The following is a 19,288-nucleotide window of genomic DNA, read 5'->3' on the forward strand; positions in this document are numbered from 1 at the left end:
AGACTATATAATAAAGATTAATCTACTTGAACATACATTAGATGTTTTCCTTATGAACTTGCCAAAGGGTCTAAAATAAATTGTGTGCTAAATACCAGTAATCTCATTATATTAAGTTGAAAACAAGAGGCCCACGGGTCACAACGCTCACCTGAGTCAATATGGCCCTGCTGTTCTTCGTCAGCAGATTTCTTCTCCTATACATTCATATGTAAAGCTTTGATCGCCTGTTCTAGGCATACCCTACCCCCAGTTGCCATGTTTTGTATGAAAATGAATCTAAACTTTCTGATATGATGCTTCTATATTCATATAACTAATCATGGTTTTGCTGTTCTTGAAAACGGAACTTTAAAGATGTCTGCCACCCTACCCTGGGAGGGGGGGGGGGGGGGAGGGGGGGTTCATGATTTGAACAAACTTGAATCTACACTACCTGAGGATGCTTCCATATCAATATGACTAATCATGGCTTTGTTGTTCTTGAGAAGAAGATTTTTAAAGATATTTCCTATATATGTTCTTTTGTTAAACTTTGATCCCCATTATGGCCCCACCCAACTACTGGAGGTTATCTTGAACAAACTTGATTTTTTAAAGAATTTTCTTATGTATTCCTATGTAAAACTTTGATCCCCCATTGTGGTCCCACCCTACCCCTAGCAGTCATGATTTGAACAAACTTGAATCTACACTACCTGAGGATGATTCCATATCAATATGACTAATTGTGGTTGTGTTGTTCTTGAGAAGAAGATTTTTAAAGAATGTTCCTATATATTCCTATGTAAAACTTTGATCCCTCATTGTGGCCCCACCCTACTCTGCAGGGTCATGATTTCAACAAATTTGAATCTTCACTACCTGAAGATGATTCTATATCAATATGACTAATTGTGGCTTTGTTGTTCTTGAGAAGAAGATTTTTAAAGAATTTTTCTATATATTCCTACGTAAAACTTTGATCCCTCATTGTGGCCCCACCCTACCCCTGGGGGTCATGATTTGAACAAATTTGAATCTACACTATGTAATGAAGGTATCATATAAGTTTCAACTTTTCTGGCCCAATTGTTCTTGAGAAGAAGATTTTTAATAGATGACACCAAATTTTCACCAATTCTTAATTATCTCCCCATGGAAGAGGGCAGGGCCCTTCATTTGAACAAACTTAAACCCCCTTCACCTAAGGATGCTTTGTGGCAAGTTTGGTTGAAATTGGCCCAGTGGTTCTGGAGAAGAAAGCGAAAATGTGAAAAGTTTACAGACAGACAGACGGACTACGGACAAAATATGATCAGAAAAGCTCACTTGAGCTTTCAGCTCAGGTGAGCTAAAAAACTGTAAAAATACACATACACCTTAAGTGTCCAAAAAGAAATTTTGCACTTTATGCGCTAACGAGAAATTATTTATTTTATGCCTGCACACCTGTGATTAGTATAATCAACAAGAGACCCAAAGGCCACAATGCTCACCTGGGTAACTTTAGCCCTGCTGTTCTTCATCAGATTTCTAAATAGATTTTTATATTTTTGTGAAAAATTGTGACCCATAATATTGCTCCACTCTAACTTTATGGGTCTCTGAATCAACAAAACATGGGGATGCTTAAATATCATTATAACTAACATGGTTTTGATGTCTTGGAGAAGGAATTTTTTATTGTATACATGCATTATAATGGAAAATTTGTTCCCTATTTTGGCTAACTCTAATCCAGGGGTATAATCTGAAAAATATGAATCCACTTGGGAATGGTTTGATTGTGGTTCTTGAGAAGATTTTCACTTTTCCCCCCTCTATAGTACCATGTAAAACTATGAACCCCTATTGTGGCCCTACCCTACCCCTGGTCTTTTTTTAATTATTCAGAATATGCATTAGGAAGCACATATTAGGAAACTTTCACATACATGTGAGTCTCATCTTTTCTGGTCTTCTTGAGAAGAAGATTGTTCATATATATATCAATGTAAAACTTTGATCCCCTATTTTGGCCACACCCTACCCTCCAGGTCCATGATTTGAACAATTTAAAATCTACACTTCCTCAGAAAGCTTTCACTTAAGTTTCATCTCTAATGATCCAGTGGTTCTTGAAAAGAAGACTTTTTAATGACCCCGCCATATTTTTGCCTTTTCTTGATTATTTCCCCTTGGAAGGGGACTGGTTCTTCATTTGAAGAATGTATATTCATCTTGACCAAAGGATGCTTTGTGCCAACTTTGGTTGAAATTGGCCCAGTGGTTTTTGAGAAAAAGTTGAAAATGTAAAAAGTTTACAGAATGATGGACAAAGAGACAGCTAAACAGACAGACAGATGGACTCCAGACAATTTGTGATCAGAATGGGTCCTTGAGCTTTCAGCTCAGGTGAGCTAAAAAGTGCAAAATATCATATAATGCTTATCATGTAACTAATAATTAAGACTTAAACATAACATACAGGCCAGTTTGTGAAGTCTTTCTTGTCCCATTCAAAGGGTGGGGTAGAGGAGGGACTCTTGCAGTGACTAAAAGTATCAAGACAGTCATAATTTTTTTTTGTTGCATTATATGTACTTATAATTCTCTACACATATTAATATCTTCCTTTTTCAATTAAATTCATGTATATGACTGCTGTCATGAGAAAAAGACCCTTATCTTTTGACGTCACAATGCGCAGAAAATGACGTCAAAGTCGCGGTATTGTAAACACAGAAGTAAATTTTATCGACTGAGTTTCGTGTACAAGAAATAATATTGGATTTCCAGGTGTAACAAAAAATTATCAAATTATATGAAATTTGATGCAGAAATTTTTAATAAATAATATTATTACTAAATAAAAAATATTATTACTATTTAGTACATGCATTTATTCATAATTTTGTTAAAGTATTTAACTTGTCAATTTGATAATATCAAGTTGATATCACATAATTAATCTAAACACGACAGTGAACACATTGTTAGGTACAGCGATTTATAGCGATCTGTATATATTATGCATGGCTAAAGATACTGTGTATATTTGTTTTCTGAGCAATTTACCACATTAACACCAATCTTAAGAAAACAAAGACAATCAAGAAATCTAAATACATGTAATGGGAAAGATGAAAAATAAAAGCACCTGTAATATTTCGAGCGGCAAAAGGGAGGTTCATTAAAAAATTTGATGACCATGAAATATGTAAGGAAGCAATTTTTTTTTTACTGACTATTGAATTCATGTATGTAATAATTTAGTCAAGTCTTGCATTTAAATCTTGGACGTCAAGTCTCAGCTTTGATATCTTGATACCCCAGATATCTCGACAAGTTCTGTTGATGCTGGGATACTGAAGTTTATACATGTACAGGCTTTTAGGAATATGATTAGACAAACATGCACACACACACACACACACACACATTTCTGCTTTAAAAGAAAGATTCTATTCCAGTCGTGTTGTAGTAGGCAAAAATACCAGTCATGTTCTTTAATTTCGAAATTCCAAGAAAGTGATATTTTTAAAATAATAACTAGGAAAAATGGCTTACCTGTTTAGCTTCCAAGACAAAAACAGATACTTAGTCGCATATGAAGAGAATCAAGTTAGAGTGGTCAAGTTTCAAACATTCAAGGGGATTTTGTTTACCTGCATCGCCTCACACAAAAAAGTATAAACATGTATGTTGGACGTATCATTTAATTACTGCTTAAGACATATATGTACATTATCAGACCTGCCTACACTTTTCATTACGAGGGTGTAATTTCAATATTCATTTTGGAGGAAATTCAGAGGCAAAGGCGTAATCCTTTATGTTTCCCTAGTTTGATGTTTTGCAATGCTACTATATTGTCTAAATAAACCTGTAATTGTACATCACTGAACAAAGCAAGCATGAACGTTTTTTCAAATTATTTATTGACAAAAAGTCCATGTGTTGTAAAACTGGAATCCTAAATGCAGTTACATCAAACTTATTTAACTTACATGCCTAATGAACTTTTGGAAAATTTCTAGCAAATCACATAATTCAGAGTTTCATTTCCATGTTAATACCAATTCTACCTTGCATTAACTTGTCTCTATTTGTCCCTAGCAATGTAAGAATAAACTGAATTTAAAATTAAACTGACTTTACTTTTTGCACATACCATTCAATAGTTTTTTTTTAATTTTTGGCATGCCATACGTTTAAAAGGCATAACTACAAGATATATTACGTATGTTGTTTGTATAGTAAAAAATCATATCGTGAAGACCCGAAACCCTCTAATAATTAGTATTATTTACCTTCTTCTCGTTTTTATTTAGGAAAGCCTTTACTTCAACTCCCAAGTTAGCCTTTCATTAAGTTGTCTAGGAAAAATATTTAAAAGTGTAAAATTAAATTATATGGCATAACAGCGTAATTTCGTGGACAAAAGCGGAAGAATTTCGCCAAAAACGGAAGGGTAGGCAGGTCTGCATTATATGAGAATCTTAGATGTCAGGTGAGCAGATGTCACGGAGGAAGAGGATGACCTTTATTGCGTAAAAATATATTCAAGTCTCGGCAGAAATTCAGCTTCAATTTCAAATAGATTTCGTTAAAATTGTAATGCAACTGTATTTCATTTTGCTCAGAAAAGTCCAGCTCCGTAAAGTGTGCATATATAAAAAGATCCTAAGAGCGGTACATCCATCTCTAGATCTTTTTTTAAGAACTTTCCATAAATCTGAGTTGGAAGCCAGACAATCGTCGTAAACATTAACATGAAATAACATGATTGATTAATATCTAATGAGATTTTATCAATTCCAGAAATCCACAGAGAATATTTCAGATCGAGCGCAATTCTACAAGGGATTTTATTTTTCCAAGGACTGAAATTTCGAGCTTTAATAAGCTTATATTTGACACATGACTGCAGGCTATATTTCTATGTCCAGCAGGTGAGAATAAGTATCTGGCAATATGATCGCAAATTGCCAATTCATTCCAACAATAGGAAGTATTTTTACAGAAACCAATTCCCATAATGTTTTCTTTTTGAGATTACAGTAGCGGCCTTTTTAAGAAATGATGTACGATTGTTGTGTCCAAGTAATACAGCAGTACTTAGCGTAGTGAGCACAGGTTCCCCCCCCCCCCCCCCCCCCAATATAAATAAATGAATAAATCAAAAGAAAAAATCAAAGTACAAAAGCAATTATAATCACTTTTGATAAATTGTGATTTTCTGGAAAAAATGTTAAGATGTTGACAAAAAGATTCAATTTTTATGTACCGAATAAAATTTCATAAGACAAGTCCTTTGGCTTTGACATTATTATGTGCCTCTTTTTTTATGTTTCTACTCCATAACTAAGACAGGCAAAGAAATTGAATAGTATGAACAATGGAAACTGATTTAAACTTTTTTTAAGTACATGTATTAAGAAAGTTTAAAAAAAATCAAAATCCGCTTGGACATAAAAAAACAGATTTTTTTTTTCTCTTTATGATTTTTATGTACGGAATAAACTTTTATTAAAAACAATTTCACACATCATGACGCTTCTGAATTTAATTCCCATTACCATCCATCGGTGAAACGGAAAATATATGGGGTGATATTATCCCCTCATGACAAAGGATATAGTAACACGTGTGTGTGTATGTGTGTGTTGGGAGGGGGGTGAATGGCGCATATGTCTTTTTTTTTTGTTGTTGTTGTTGTTGATGTTTTAATGTTACATGTGCTTTATATATTTTATAAATTGAGCTGGAGTATTCAATGTAAAAAGAAAAATTTGAGTGGAATTGTACAGGTATTATTTTTTCGACTGAATATAAACCATTCCTGTATCCGGTTTAGAAACCCTTCCCCGTCCCCTTACGAAATTACTGGATCTGCCTCTAAATAGAATGAACTAAGGTGACTTTCCCTAGGAATAATTGTATACTTGTAGATTGGAAGAAGAAATCAAATAATTCTCAAGTTTTTATGTGTCAACACGATTAAGGTTATTTAAATAATTTTCAGAATGTTTGGAAACTGAATTTGACGCACATGACTTCATTAAATTTTCAATGAGTAACATCAACGTTGTTTTGAAGCACCTTACTAAAATGCTGAGCCTCATAAAATACTGAAAAATTGAGATATTTTCAAATGTTCCATATATTTGCATTCAGAACAAGTCTGGCTATCAAAATTTACCAAAAAGTCAATTTGTGAAATTTTGACCTTAAGGGCCCTTTTCTCATGATGGCAGTCATATGTACATGTATTAATGAATTATGCAAGTTTGCTGCATAAATATGCTGATGAAGATTGTTTCCTTTACATGATAATAACGTCATAACTTTATACCAAAGAATATTTTTTTTAACTGGAAATGGAGAAATTATACAGAGATGTACAATGTCCTTCTGTTATGACACTTACTTGGGATCTAGACCACACACTGCCCCCGACTTGTAGCCATTGTCTATCTTACTGGTGTCATTCCACTTAACAAAGGTGGAGATTAGTTTCTACAAAAATCAAGCATGCCACTTAACAAAGGTGGAGATTAGTTTCTACAAAAATCTAATAATGGATATAACCATACAGCATGTGCTGCACATGTATAATACTTTGCTCTTTTATATTACAATTTTAACTAAGTACACTATACTTAAGTAAGTGTACACTTCTGTGACTTACACTACACTTGTGGATGGTGGTCTGTACACACCCTGACCCGTCGTCACGGACACAACACCCTGTATTTCTCTCCTCCTTCCTTTGCTCTGCCAATGCTGCTTCTAAATTTGGATCTTTTCTCATACAAGGGGAATACTTTGCTCCAAGATGAATCAAATCTTTCTGTTTGTGAAGTGATACAAGTTCAGCACAAAGAATACTGTACATACATGTATGTATATATAAGAAGTACAAATGCTAGAAATTTGAAAATCATAGCGCATATTTGTGAATATTACACATAAATACATACATGTATATATCAAAGAACAAATAATATACTGAGACTCAACACTTGCATATGTGAAGTTTACCAGTTTATACATGTATAAAAATTGAAAAATAATTGTAACTACATGTATCATATTTTTAAATAAAAAAAAGAGTAAATTGTAAAACATTCTTGCCTGACTAGGACCTAACCACATGTTTCCAAACTCCCGCCTTGCCTCTGCTTCCAAAGCCAGATTTGGTTTCAATACCTGTAGGAATTTTTCCACAAGTTTTAAATTTGTATTTTGTAGGAAAACTTAAGCAATCCTTCATATGAGTAATGTGCAGGTAATTTATAGATGGCTAATTTTTAAATCCAACATCCATGTATACATAACTAGATGGATATCCTATATAATACTCACCACATCTTGAACTACAACCTCATCAACCCCAAATGGACCAATTCCATAAATAGCCAAAGCACAGATAAGTATAACAGTTTGTACAAAGGTGATAAAGTATGTAAAGTAAGGTCTACAAAAGAAAACAGACAATTATCAACAAACACGTATAATACAGAGAACAAGCACCTGCTGGGACACAGATGTCTTTTCTGTATCCTAGACAATCTTTACCTACTGAATTTTTCTTTGGTCTGCAGAGAATTTCTGGATTTACCTGTTCATGTAATCATCTTCATCATCTCCTATAACCGAGTTCTTCTCTGAACATCTACAGCTGATCAGGCTACAGAAGTCTTCTTCTAAGACCTTTAACACCGGTGCAGCATCCACCACGTCCTGTGACATTCGGGACATCCCAAAAGTCGTCACCTCTGTCAGCTCAATGTCACCAGAATCAGCACCCATAACCCTAGACATAACCAGGAAATAGTAAAAACTACAAAACAGCTGGCTCCAAACTCATAACCCTAGACACGATCAGAAACAGTTAAACTACAGAAAAGCAGGCTCAGCACCCATAACCCTAGACATAACCAGGAAATAGTAAAAACTACAAAACAGCTGGCTCCAAACTCATAACCCTAGACACGATCAGAAACAGTTAAACTACAGAAAAACAGGCTCAGCACCCATAACCCTAGACATAACCAGGAAATAGTAAAAACTACAAAACAGCTGGCTCCAAACTCATAACCCTAGACACGATCAGAAACAGTTAAACTACAGAAAAGCAGGCTCAGCACCCATAACCCTAGACATAACCAGGAAATAGTAAAAACAACAAAACAGCTGGCTCCAAATCCATAACCAGGAACAGTTAAACTACAAAACAGTTAGCTCAGCACCCACAATCCTAGGCATAACCAGAAAACAACGCAGCTATGTTAAGGCTTCCCGAAGCTTTAAAATGCGCTCAAAACATAATATGTCATTGCGAGGTCGGTTTTGGTTTTAATTTGTAAGTATTGAACTTTAGTACTTCCAATTTATATAAAGGATTTCCTCGGCTATATATTAGCATATTTGTTATGATATCACATGACTTTGTTGATCACGTGACGGTCATTTATAATTTTTTGAAGTGTTTCATATAAATCGCTTCGGCGCAGCTGATTAACACAATAATTATTAACATTTTGTTATATAAATAAACTCATCGTATCCTTGTGTATCCGAAATGTGCTTGGGAAAAGTCATAGTATTACTCGGGTACAAAATATTTCCTGAGAAATTCAACTTACCTACAAATTTGAGGGTATTTTCCACACAATATCGTAATCTGTATTAAAACAAAGCCAACACACATTTTTCCCAAGCAAGATTCAGTTAGAGAACAACCTCTTCTTACAGATTTCCACAAAAATTCTCAGATTAATCCTCATTAATCACCTGCGCCAGACTCTTTTATACACACAAAATAAATTCTACCTCCAACCACGGGTATAAAACAGAGTACATTTCAAAAGTATATTTTTCATAAGCATTTTGAACATGGTGAATTTCAATCAAGGGTAGGTAAGCGGTGTATTTCTAAAATATTCGGACATATAAGACTTAAAAAACCTTTAACAACCCGTGAATTTTGCAATAGCTATCTATCATTTTACATGCAGTTTGAAATTAAGTGTAAAGTTCATGACACTCTCCCCGTCATAACACCTCAAGTTTGCAGTGACCTGACGTCATTTTCGATTATGACGTCATATTTTGGTAGTTCAGAGATGTGAAGGCACAGAGTGCACTGTCATATTCTACGGGAAGCCTTAACCTACCTGCGAACTAAACTACAAAACAGCTGGCTCCAAACCCATAACCCTGGACATAAACAGAAAATTGTAAAATTACAAAACAGCTAGCTCTAAATACAAAGCCTTCAACATAAACAGAAAATAGTAAAATTATAAAACAGCCAGTTCAGCACCAAAACCCTAAACATAGCCAGGGAATACATGAAGAAAAATTATAGAACATCTTTAATGTAGAGAGATGAAGCTTGAAGGTTGTAGAGATTTTAGAAAATATGTCAGCTATTTTTGGGTACAATAAATTTAGGTTATTCAGAGTATATGTAGTAGAGAGAATAGCTGGATTTTTTGTATGTTAATGTAAAGTTCTGATCAGTTAACAACCAGTAACAGTTATAATTTAATATCAGCTAGACAAATGTAAGAGAATCATACCACTTTCATAAATCCTTTGGTTGTTTTTATAAGAACAGATACAAACAATCATCCCTCAGAATGCCAACAAAATAAATGGATTTCATAGATATATTAACAATTGTCCGTAGAAAAGTTTTTTTTCCCAAAATTTTCTGTAATGTTTATCTTTCCAAACATCTCTATATCAGATGTTCACATACAGTTATGAATTCTTAGAGTAAAACTTTCCTACCCTTTCTCTCTTTTCCCCATTCCTGAATCTACTTCTTCATCATTAGACTCAGCCATGCTGAAACAGAAATGAGTAAAATCAGAAACAATGCATGAAGTAACTCTGGTACAGTAAGTTCTGTACAACATTTCACTCGGGATATTGATACTTACACTTCTGGTCTGGAGGGCAGTGGTTCCTCTTTGTCATCAAAAAATTTCTCATCCCTCCACCTCTATAGCGAGTCAAAAATACATGTAGCATATATAAATATCTGTGTATGTGTATAACATTTGTTCATATCATACTAATTATCAAGATATGCACAGTATGAACTGCATCAAAATATATCATTTGACTATAATGGACAGGCATCAGTGCTTAAGTCTGAAATAAAATGGAATGGCTGTTAATAATGAGGGAAAACTGCAATAATTTTAACTGCCATTTTTTTAAAATTCAACAAGCTTTAAGATGTAGCATTTGGGAATGTGCATCAATCTGGGTTAAGGCTGACATAAAAGTGTTTGATGTTGACTAAATGTAGGATCTCGCATGGTTTGTGCTTGGATACAATTTTTTATCCAACAAGCTGTGTGTTTTTAACTCTGGGCTTTGGTGAGGGGATAAAAATACACAATGATTTGGATAAACAATCATATCTAACCACACACCATGGGAGATTCTTTTTATTACATTTTACACATACATGTAGCTATTTCATGAATTTGTTTTATGTAAATCCACAATATCTGACTAAATCAAATTCACGCAAAAACCATTGTGACATCACAACTGAGGATATGAAAACAATATCTTATGAGCTATATTGACTGGGCCATCCCTAAAAAATTGTTTGTTTGGAATTGCCGCCTGGGAGGTTTCAGACCCAGGAGGGAGGGAGGGAAATTATTTTTTTTTCAAAATTAAATTTAAATTAAAAATTTATGATAAAAATCTCAACAAGCAGGAAACACGTTATTTTCTGCCTTTTTGTAAAGGGTAACTCCAATCAACAAGGAACCCAATTTTGCTTAGATCCGACACTTATTTTAAGTGATTGGGTAGCACATGTGATGACAGGCCAAGAATTGATTGAATAAAAAAAATCTTCTTATTTTTGGTCAGTAAAATTTTTCTAGGAGGGGTCATTTCAATGAGATGGGAGGCAATTGCAAACAAACAATAATTTTATTTTGGCCCTGTATAAAGGAGTAAACATGTGACAAATATGATTTCTAATCCTCTACTAAGATGGCTCAATTCTCACTATTTGTATTTTGTTTTTATCCTCAAATGAATGTATTCTTAGGATTAGTGATATTATTACATATGTATGTTAACCATTTCTTGGTAAGAAAAATCAATGAAATTCAAGTGATGTTTTAATAATTCCTAGTGCTAATTTTTCTGAAAGTTTATAAATATATAAGTGCTACAAAAAACTTCTGTCATTACAACCTTGACCAACCTCATCAAAAACAGGTTTAAAGAACTTGTCCAAAGCTGCCGGTGCAAAGCTTCTAGGTGGTTCCCCTTCTGTTAGTGTTCTCCTTTCTTTGGATAATCCCTACAATGTGGGAGTTATCTATAAATAGATACTGTCCCGCAATAAATTTTAAGACAATACTAAATCTCATATGGGCCACTAAAATTGGTAATAGCACAATTAACTTTCAGAATATTTATTCTGCAAGACAAACACAAAGGTAGGACACTTTGTAGCACTTTTCTACAGTTTTCTTGCCATATTGGCTTTGAGAAAGCTTATACAAAATAGCTGTAAATGTGGTAGAAATTTACTTGTGGGTGTAATATACACTAAATACTCAAAAAGACCTTTAAGGTCAATATTCCCCCATGAACCAACACCTTTAACCATATTTTATTCAGTTTTAGCAATACAAAATCCATGTATTGTAGAAATAACTCCCACACATAATGTTCTTGAATCTAATTCATGTAATTAACAACACATGTAAATATCCACATTTACAAATTACAATACTATCATTCAACCTAAACAAGAGGCCCATGGCCCACATCGCTCACCAGAGCACTCTGGCTAGGCATATCAGAAATCACTTCAGTATTGAAGTGGTTTCAACATTTGATCTTCTATTGAGGCCTTGCCTTACTCCCAGAGACATGATTTAAACACACTTGTACGATGTATCTACACCACCTGAGGATGCTTCTGAATTAATTTGACTAATCATGGCTTGGCTGTTCATGAGAAAAAAATTGTATAACTTTGATCCCCTGTTGTGGCCACAGACTAGCCTCTCAAGGTCATGAATTGAACAAACTTTAATCTACACTACCTGAGGATATTTCCATATTACTATGACTAAACACAGCTGAGCAGTTCTTGGAAAGATTTTTAAAACTTTTTTCCCTATATATTCCTATGTAAAACTTTGATCCCACATTGTGGCCCCACCCTACCCCCCAGGGGTCATGTTTTGAACAAACTTGAATCTACACTACCTGAAGATGCTTTCATATTACTATGACTAAACATGGCTTTGCTGTTCTTGAGAAGAAGATTTTTAAAGATTTTTTTCCAATACATTCCTATGTAAAACTTTGATCCCTAATTGTTGCCCCACCCTACTCCCTGGGGTCAAAATTTAAAGAAACTTGAATCTACACTACCTTAGGATGATTCCATAAAAATATGACCAATTAAGCTTTGTTGTTCTAAAAAAGAATTTTTCCTATGTATTCCTATGTAAAACTTTGATCCCCCATTGTGGCCCCACCTAACCCAAGGGGATCATGATCAGAAAAAATTTTTAATCTACACTACCTGAGGATGCTTCCATATCAATATGACTAAACATATGGCTTTCCTGTTCTTGAGAAGAAGATTTTTTAAAGTTTTATTTGTGTGTAAAACTTTGATCAGCCATTGTGGCCACACCCTACCCCTGGGGATCAGGATTTGAACAAACTTGAATCTACATTAGCTGAGCATGCTCCCATATCATTATGAAAACATGGCTTTCCTGTTCTTGAGAAGAAGATTTTTAAAGATTTTTTCTCTATATATCCCTATGTTAAACTTTGATCCCCATAGTGGTATAACACAATTACTCAATGTGTTTGGATTAAGAAGACTTTTGCAAGTTTATAGTTTTATTATAAAGTCACAGCAAAGGCAAAAACAATGGTACAAAAAAAAAAGTTCAATGGCTGCAGGTCTTGGAGCCAAGATGGTGAAAGCTCACATATTCAGTCTAGGAGCTAAGATGGTAAAAAGCTCTCATAGTCAGTCTTAGAGCTAAGATGTTAAAAGCTATTGATACTCAGTGCGCACATCTTTTGCACAAGAAGCTGCATCATAGGGATCACATATTTGGTAACAACAATTAGTTAGTTAGAGTGTCACTTCATTAATATTGATATAGTCCGCTCCTCACTGCATCTACTTATAGGATACAGTCTGTTTATATTAACATTGTGTATCTTGCACATTCTTCAGTTAATTATATGGTTGCAGATTTGCACAAAGTCTGATTGGAAGTGTCAATGTTAGAAAACAACACATCGTAAAAACTAATTGTCCGTCAAATGAAGACACTCACTTATTGTATCCAATCTCCCAGAGTTTGTAAACAAATTCATAATTAAGATGTTATTGTCCATCGCTATACACACTGATAGTATCAATTATAATTTAAAACACAATATTTAAAATATTAATAAACTCAATGTACAAAATTAATATATCAATTAAAATTATAATTTGTACACTCATTGTGTTACAGTGGCCCCATCCAACCCCCAGGGGTCATGAATTGAACAAACTTGAATCTACACTTTGTGAGCAGGGATAGACATTAACTTTCAGATTCACTTGCCCTTCGGGCAAGTGAACTCAAACTTTGACTTGTTCGAATGCAAAACTTGGTTGCCCAAAATTTAGAAAGAAGGGAAACCGAAAACTTAATTTATTATTGTAAATAAAGTGAGATATTTTTTATGTTTGCCAAGTTAAGTACCAGAAAAATATCTTGATGTGCCGGTGATGCTACATTTTAAATACTTGTAAACTCACACTGCCATGCAGCAATACTTCCTTTTAAATAAAATTCATATTTTTGAAAACTATTTTCTTTATGATCTTTTTGTGAATTTTGATTTTTCCCCCTGAAAAACTGAAGCCACACTAAAGGAAAACATTGGCCATGTTTGGAAACATACATATCCTGATCAGAATACATCGTGCACCAAGAATAACATAAGGGTTCGATCGCCAAATAGCTCACTTGGTAGAGCACTTGACTGGAGATTCAGGGGGCCCAAGAATAACTTTTTTTCTTTATATTCTGTGAGTAAATAAATGAGCTATTTTTAAATATCATATTTCATAATAAGAATGTTAAGATGTCAGTTTTGTCAGCTACACCGAAAGAAAAACGGAATAACGAACCCGATTTTTGAATAAACGGCGCTACCGAGGAATTTCCGACTACAAAAAGAATGTCATATTCCTGGTAGAAATCAAGTGTTCAAATTATTGTTTGTTTATAAACTAATATAAGATTTAAAAAAATATATCAGAAGTATTCACTTGCCCGATCGGACAAGTTCAACAGCAGTTTCACTTGCCCTAACTGAGAATTTACTTGCCCCAGGCAATCAGACAACCGTTAATGTCGATCCCTGGTAAGTTTCAACTCTTCTGGCCAAGTGGTTCTTGAGAAGAAGATTTTCAAAAGATACCACCAAATATTCACTATTTCCTAATTATCTCCCTTGAAAGAGGAAATGGCACTTCATCTGAACAATCTTGAATCCCCTTCACCCAAGAATGCATTGTGGCAAGTTTGGTTGAAATTGGCCCAGTGGCTCTGGAGAAGAAGTCAAAAATGTGAAAAAATTACAGAGGGATGGATGGACGAGCAGACAGCTAGACAGATGTCGGACAAAATGTGATCAAAAAAGCTCACTTGAGCTTTCAGCTCAGGTGAGCTAAAAAGGCTACTGACATCGACTGAAGATTTTAAATTTTGGTACGTTCAATATTCCCTCATTTAAGGAGGGATTCTTCTCATATTTCTTGTATTTAAAATTTAATGAAATTTTCATAGATTCATGAAGACATTATCACTAAGTGATGATACACATTTATCAGATTAAATTTGACTGTTTTGTTTAAGAAGGAAGGTCAGGTCAAGGTCATTATCTTTTTCCTTGACATTTAGAGTGAAAAAATACTGTCCCTAATCATGTGATGCATACTTCTGTTTTAAAAGATAAAATATTTTTCTTCTTGCACAAAAATTACCATATCAGGTCTATCAGATGATTCTAACAAATTAATTGACATTATTTAACTTAAATAGATATTGACTGATCCAAATTTCCTCTGTTTATCTTAATTTTTTAGGATAATATTAGTTATTTTTATATACTTCTTATATTTAAATATTTCTTACTTTCGTATATGGTAAATACTCATATAAATATACAAAATGATACAAAAACAAAAAGGTTTGACCATTTAGTAAGAGAGAAAAACAGTTTTTACTGATTTTCTTGCTCAGATCTTTTTTCAGATTGGAAGCTTTCAAAAGCTAACAAGATTGTAATTTGTTTAGAAAATCATTATTATTTGCTATATTTTAAAACGTTAGGGCATTATTATTAATTTTAGTTACATTTCAAAATTTCTTTAAGTCTTTAATTGTTTAAAAAATTTGACTGAATGTATTGTTCTGTAAGTGATTTTGATAGGCAGAAAAGGAGATATTTTCATACACCGTAGTTGTGCCAAAAATATTGTCCATGCTGAATTTCAAACTCAGTTTACCATTTCTATTTAAAATTGTACAATTATGATAAGTAAAGAAAAACATGATCTTTTAAATACAAGCAATTAAACTTGGAATATTTCGTCTAGTCAGAAACCAGACAAGAATCCCTCCTTAAGATGTTAAAATTATTTTATGTTATATTATACTCAAGTGAACCACTAAATAAGAAATCACCCTATACGGACTAACTAATCAGGAAAAAAAATTACTTTTACAAAAAAGTTCTAGTTGATTTCACTACAGTTTGGCAACGAAATGCACAACAGAAATTTTTACGTTTGGTACTGTTTGGCATGATTGAAAACGTTTCTCTCATCTTAAATTTCATATTTTACTTCATAAATCTAAAGCCCAATCATTAAGCCGGTATATCAATACTGGAAAAATGTATCGCAATATGATATTTTTTGTAAACGAATCGCAATATATTTGAATATCAATATTATTGCGCAGCCCTATTAATAACATATCCTTCTTCTATAAATCTGTATTTATTTTACTTATGAACTTGTATTATATAAATAACAGTAAGGTAGGGCATGTATTATGACACTAAATACAAATTCTGACCATTGCGGAAGCTGAGAAATCCAATAACAGTCTTGCCACAGGTTTTTTAGGTTTTTTATGTGGTTTCCTCCGAGTGGTGCTCCAAGTAGCGCTCGAATAGTCCAGCTCGTCCACCTGCCTCATTCCTGGGGAGATCAGAAGGGTCTTCTTCCTTCTTGCCTGCCATCGCTGTTTCAGTTCCTCTTTGTCTTCCACAGGTAACTCTGCTTCTGTTGGTAACCCCAGAAATTCAAACAGTGACCTACAATTTAGGTAAGATAAAAGTCATTTTAGTGTATATGTATTTCAAAGATATATTAAGTGAATGTATTTATACATGTATTTACACATAAATGTTAATGTATATTTCTGATGACACGAATTACAAGGTGTGAAAAATCACTCTTGAAGAAATTAGTTACCAGCAACTCATAAAAATATCTAATTGCCACCACTATCAGTGGCGGATCCAGGAATTTCGTAACGGGAGGGGGGGGCACTAGAAGGCAGGGGGTCATTGAAGCCCCCAGTAGGTCTAGGGCAAGCCCTGGTGGAGGTTCTGGGGGCAAAGCCCCCGGAAGCTGACAAATTCTTACAAATAAGAGATGTTTTTTCCTTGATTTTAGGATAATGAACATATAAGTTCTACACACAAAATGTTAAAACTGGGGGGGGGGGGGGGGGGGCACGCCCGGTGCATTGGCCCTGGATCCCCCTTTGACTATTGATGAAACAATTAGTAATGACATCAAAATAAAACAAAAATGCTTTGAAAAAATTGATTTGAATTTGTATTAAAAATGACAATAAAAAGTTACATCAAATTCATCCAGTCTAAGTAGCTCTCAAACAGAACTCTTAACATTAGACAAATTACAGACTTGTTAAATAATATACAGTAATGTGCCAAAATTGATGATAATATCCTACCTTTTTGCATTGTTAAACATGTTGTAATGTTCCAAAAAATTTCTCTCTAGTCCCTTGGAGGTTCTGAAAAAAAAAATCAAAATTTTATTTCAATGATTTGGACTCTTGATATAGAAGCATAAAATGAAATGTGCCCATGGCCACATGAATAGGTTGGGGTGAATCTTGCCTCCCAACATTTTTGCCAACAACAGTACTGTAAAATAAAACGTTTATTTCATCCAACTTTTAGCAGCAAATCCAGCAATGTACAGAACTTATGGTGAAAATTATTGAAGCATGACAGAATGCACAGCATAAACACGACTTTACTTATCAACAGCTTTTTTCAAAAATATGTTTATATTAAAAATCGTTATTAAAAATCATTACGTGTACAATTATCCTTGCTCCAAAGGCATAAAATAAATATGCACCATTATTCTTCTTCACAATATAATTCATGGTACATTTAAAGAATATTGAAAGCCTCTGTAAAATGCATTAAAAATGGTACACAAGCATATATATACCAGAAACACTTGACAAGTGAAAGGGACTGTACTTGTTAGGAGAATTGTATAAAGGATCCTCCCTTACTCCCCTCCCAACCACTCATTCAAACATAAGCAATTTTGGAAGAATGTTTTATACACATACATGTACAACTGTGATGGGAGAGGAGAAAAATGAGACAGACCAGACAGGGATTCGAATCTGGGCCCCCTGAATCTCCAGTCAAGTGCTCTACCAAGTGAGCTATCTGGCCACCGGTGATCGAACCCGTCTGACCGCCACAGGCAAACAAAATTTAGGCCTCAGGGTCATCGCCATGCAGGGAAGGGAGGGGTGCACAGAGGGTCAGGGATGGGTACCTCTTACTAGACTGAGCCAGAAATTGTATTATACATGGGTACCAGGCATATTCTCTGTACTTTGGTTGATTCTGGTGCATTCCTAAACAATCATCTTATTCCCATATTATACATGTATAAAACTGAATCTACCTAATTATCATCTATTTTTAAAATATTTTTGAGTGTTTTTTAATTTAAGATATTTTTGAGTGTTTATTTTTAATTAAGGGTGCGATGACCTGCGTTTCATGGGCTTTTCATTTAAAGAATTAAAAAAAAAAATTATGTACTAACCTTCTACCACAGGAGTTCGCAATTTTATCAATAAAATTGCGAACTCCTGTGAGTCTACTTTCACTTTGGTAATTGTTGTTATACGAATAATACTTATATGTATGTTAAATATAATCATTTTCTGCATCTGATTTCAAATTGTAACTTACCACAAGATGCCACGGTCAGGTATCCAAGTCACACTTCCACGAAAAGCTATACACCCTTGCCTGCTAACATTTGAGACGGCGGGTAACTCTCTTGCTTATTATGCGATTTCAAATCTCGGTGCCAGAAACGCTTGAATGTTATTTTTAGGATGGGTTACTGATTGCGAGAAAGTAGTCACTGGCGAAAGTAAATTGGAATATGTTGTTAAAGATGTTAATATAATAATAATAATAAAAGAATAATAGGCAATGATATATCAATATAAGCAAAAAGGGGAACTTTTCATTTATTTTGCAAGCAAAAAATATGGCAACCTACCCACATGGTAAGGCCGTGTTAGAGCGTCAGAAATACTTATGAGTTCCCCCAACTTCCCTAATTTTGTAAATTTCAGAAGCCAGGTCGTACATTTATACCCACGGCCCTGTGAAGGACCAATTTAGAGAGGTGCTCAACCGTGCGTCTCGGCAGCGGGAGCTCCACGAACCAGAATGTGTGCATAATAGGGACAAACACTGGACAGATCAGCCGAATTTCCAGCGATCAATGTTCAGAGTGTCACCAGGACACACGCTCCGATAAGAAACGTAAAAATCACAGTTTTATATGCAATTTATTTTTGTTCTAAAATTTTACCATTTTTATATATTTACATTTTCTTCAAATATATCATTGATGAAATCCTTAAATTTAAACTAAATGAAATCAATAAGTTAAAATAAAATAAAGCATGACACTATTTTAATTATGGTCTTTTCTTTAAATCATTTAAATGTTTGCAAATGCGTTATTTTATTCAAAATTATAGGAAATTAAATTCTTGTAGTATATAAACAAGAAAGAGTTATCTTTCTTGTTCTTAAGTCATGTAATCTGTATATCCACAATTAGGCTGTGGGTTTTGATTATGATTTCATTGCATATATTTCAGAATATCCACCAACCCCCGAATTTTAC

At 34.1% G+C, this 19,288-nt stretch overlaps 1 protein-coding gene across 1 annotated transcript in view; it reads right to left on the reverse strand.

Moving 5' to 3' along the window:
• Positions 1 to 18,401, reverse strand: part of LOC133174979 (inactive rhomboid protein 1-like) — a 28,699-nt gene extending 10,298 nt beyond the window's left edge. The window contains exons 1-12 of the mRNA XM_061310069.1: positions 18,331 to 18,401; positions 17,052 to 17,114; positions 16,143 to 16,383; positions 11,219 to 11,317; positions 9,921 to 9,982; positions 9,769 to 9,825; positions 7,589 to 7,783; positions 7,333 to 7,444; positions 7,102 to 7,176; positions 6,656 to 6,817; positions 6,395 to 6,483; positions 2,450 to 2,516 (exon numbers count right to left, since the gene is read on the reverse strand). Of these exons, the coding sequence (XP_061166053.1) occupies positions 2,450 to 2,516; positions 6,395 to 6,483; positions 6,656 to 6,817; positions 7,102 to 7,176; positions 7,333 to 7,444; positions 7,589 to 7,783; positions 9,769 to 9,825; positions 9,921 to 9,982; positions 11,219 to 11,317; positions 16,143 to 16,383; positions 17,052 to 17,071 (1,179 nt within the window). The 5' untranslated portion in view covers positions 17,072 to 17,114; positions 18,331 to 18,401. The remainder of the gene's footprint in view (positions 1 to 2,449; positions 2,517 to 6,394; positions 6,484 to 6,655; positions 6,818 to 7,101; positions 7,177 to 7,332; positions 7,445 to 7,588; positions 7,784 to 9,768; positions 9,826 to 9,920; positions 9,983 to 11,218; positions 11,318 to 16,142; positions 16,384 to 17,051; positions 17,115 to 18,330) is intronic.
• Between the last annotated feature and the right edge of the window lie 887 nt (positions 18,402 to 19,288).

The sequence above is a fragment of the Saccostrea echinata genome, unplaced genomic scaffold, assembly GCF_033153115.1.
Source record: "Saccostrea echinata isolate AGI-Se365-2 ecotype Australia unplaced genomic scaffold, CSIRO_AGI_Sech_v1 ptg000060l, whole genome shotgun sequence".
Classification (NCBI taxonomy): domain Eukaryota; kingdom Metazoa; phylum Mollusca; class Bivalvia; order Ostreida; family Ostreidae; genus Saccostrea; species Saccostrea echinata.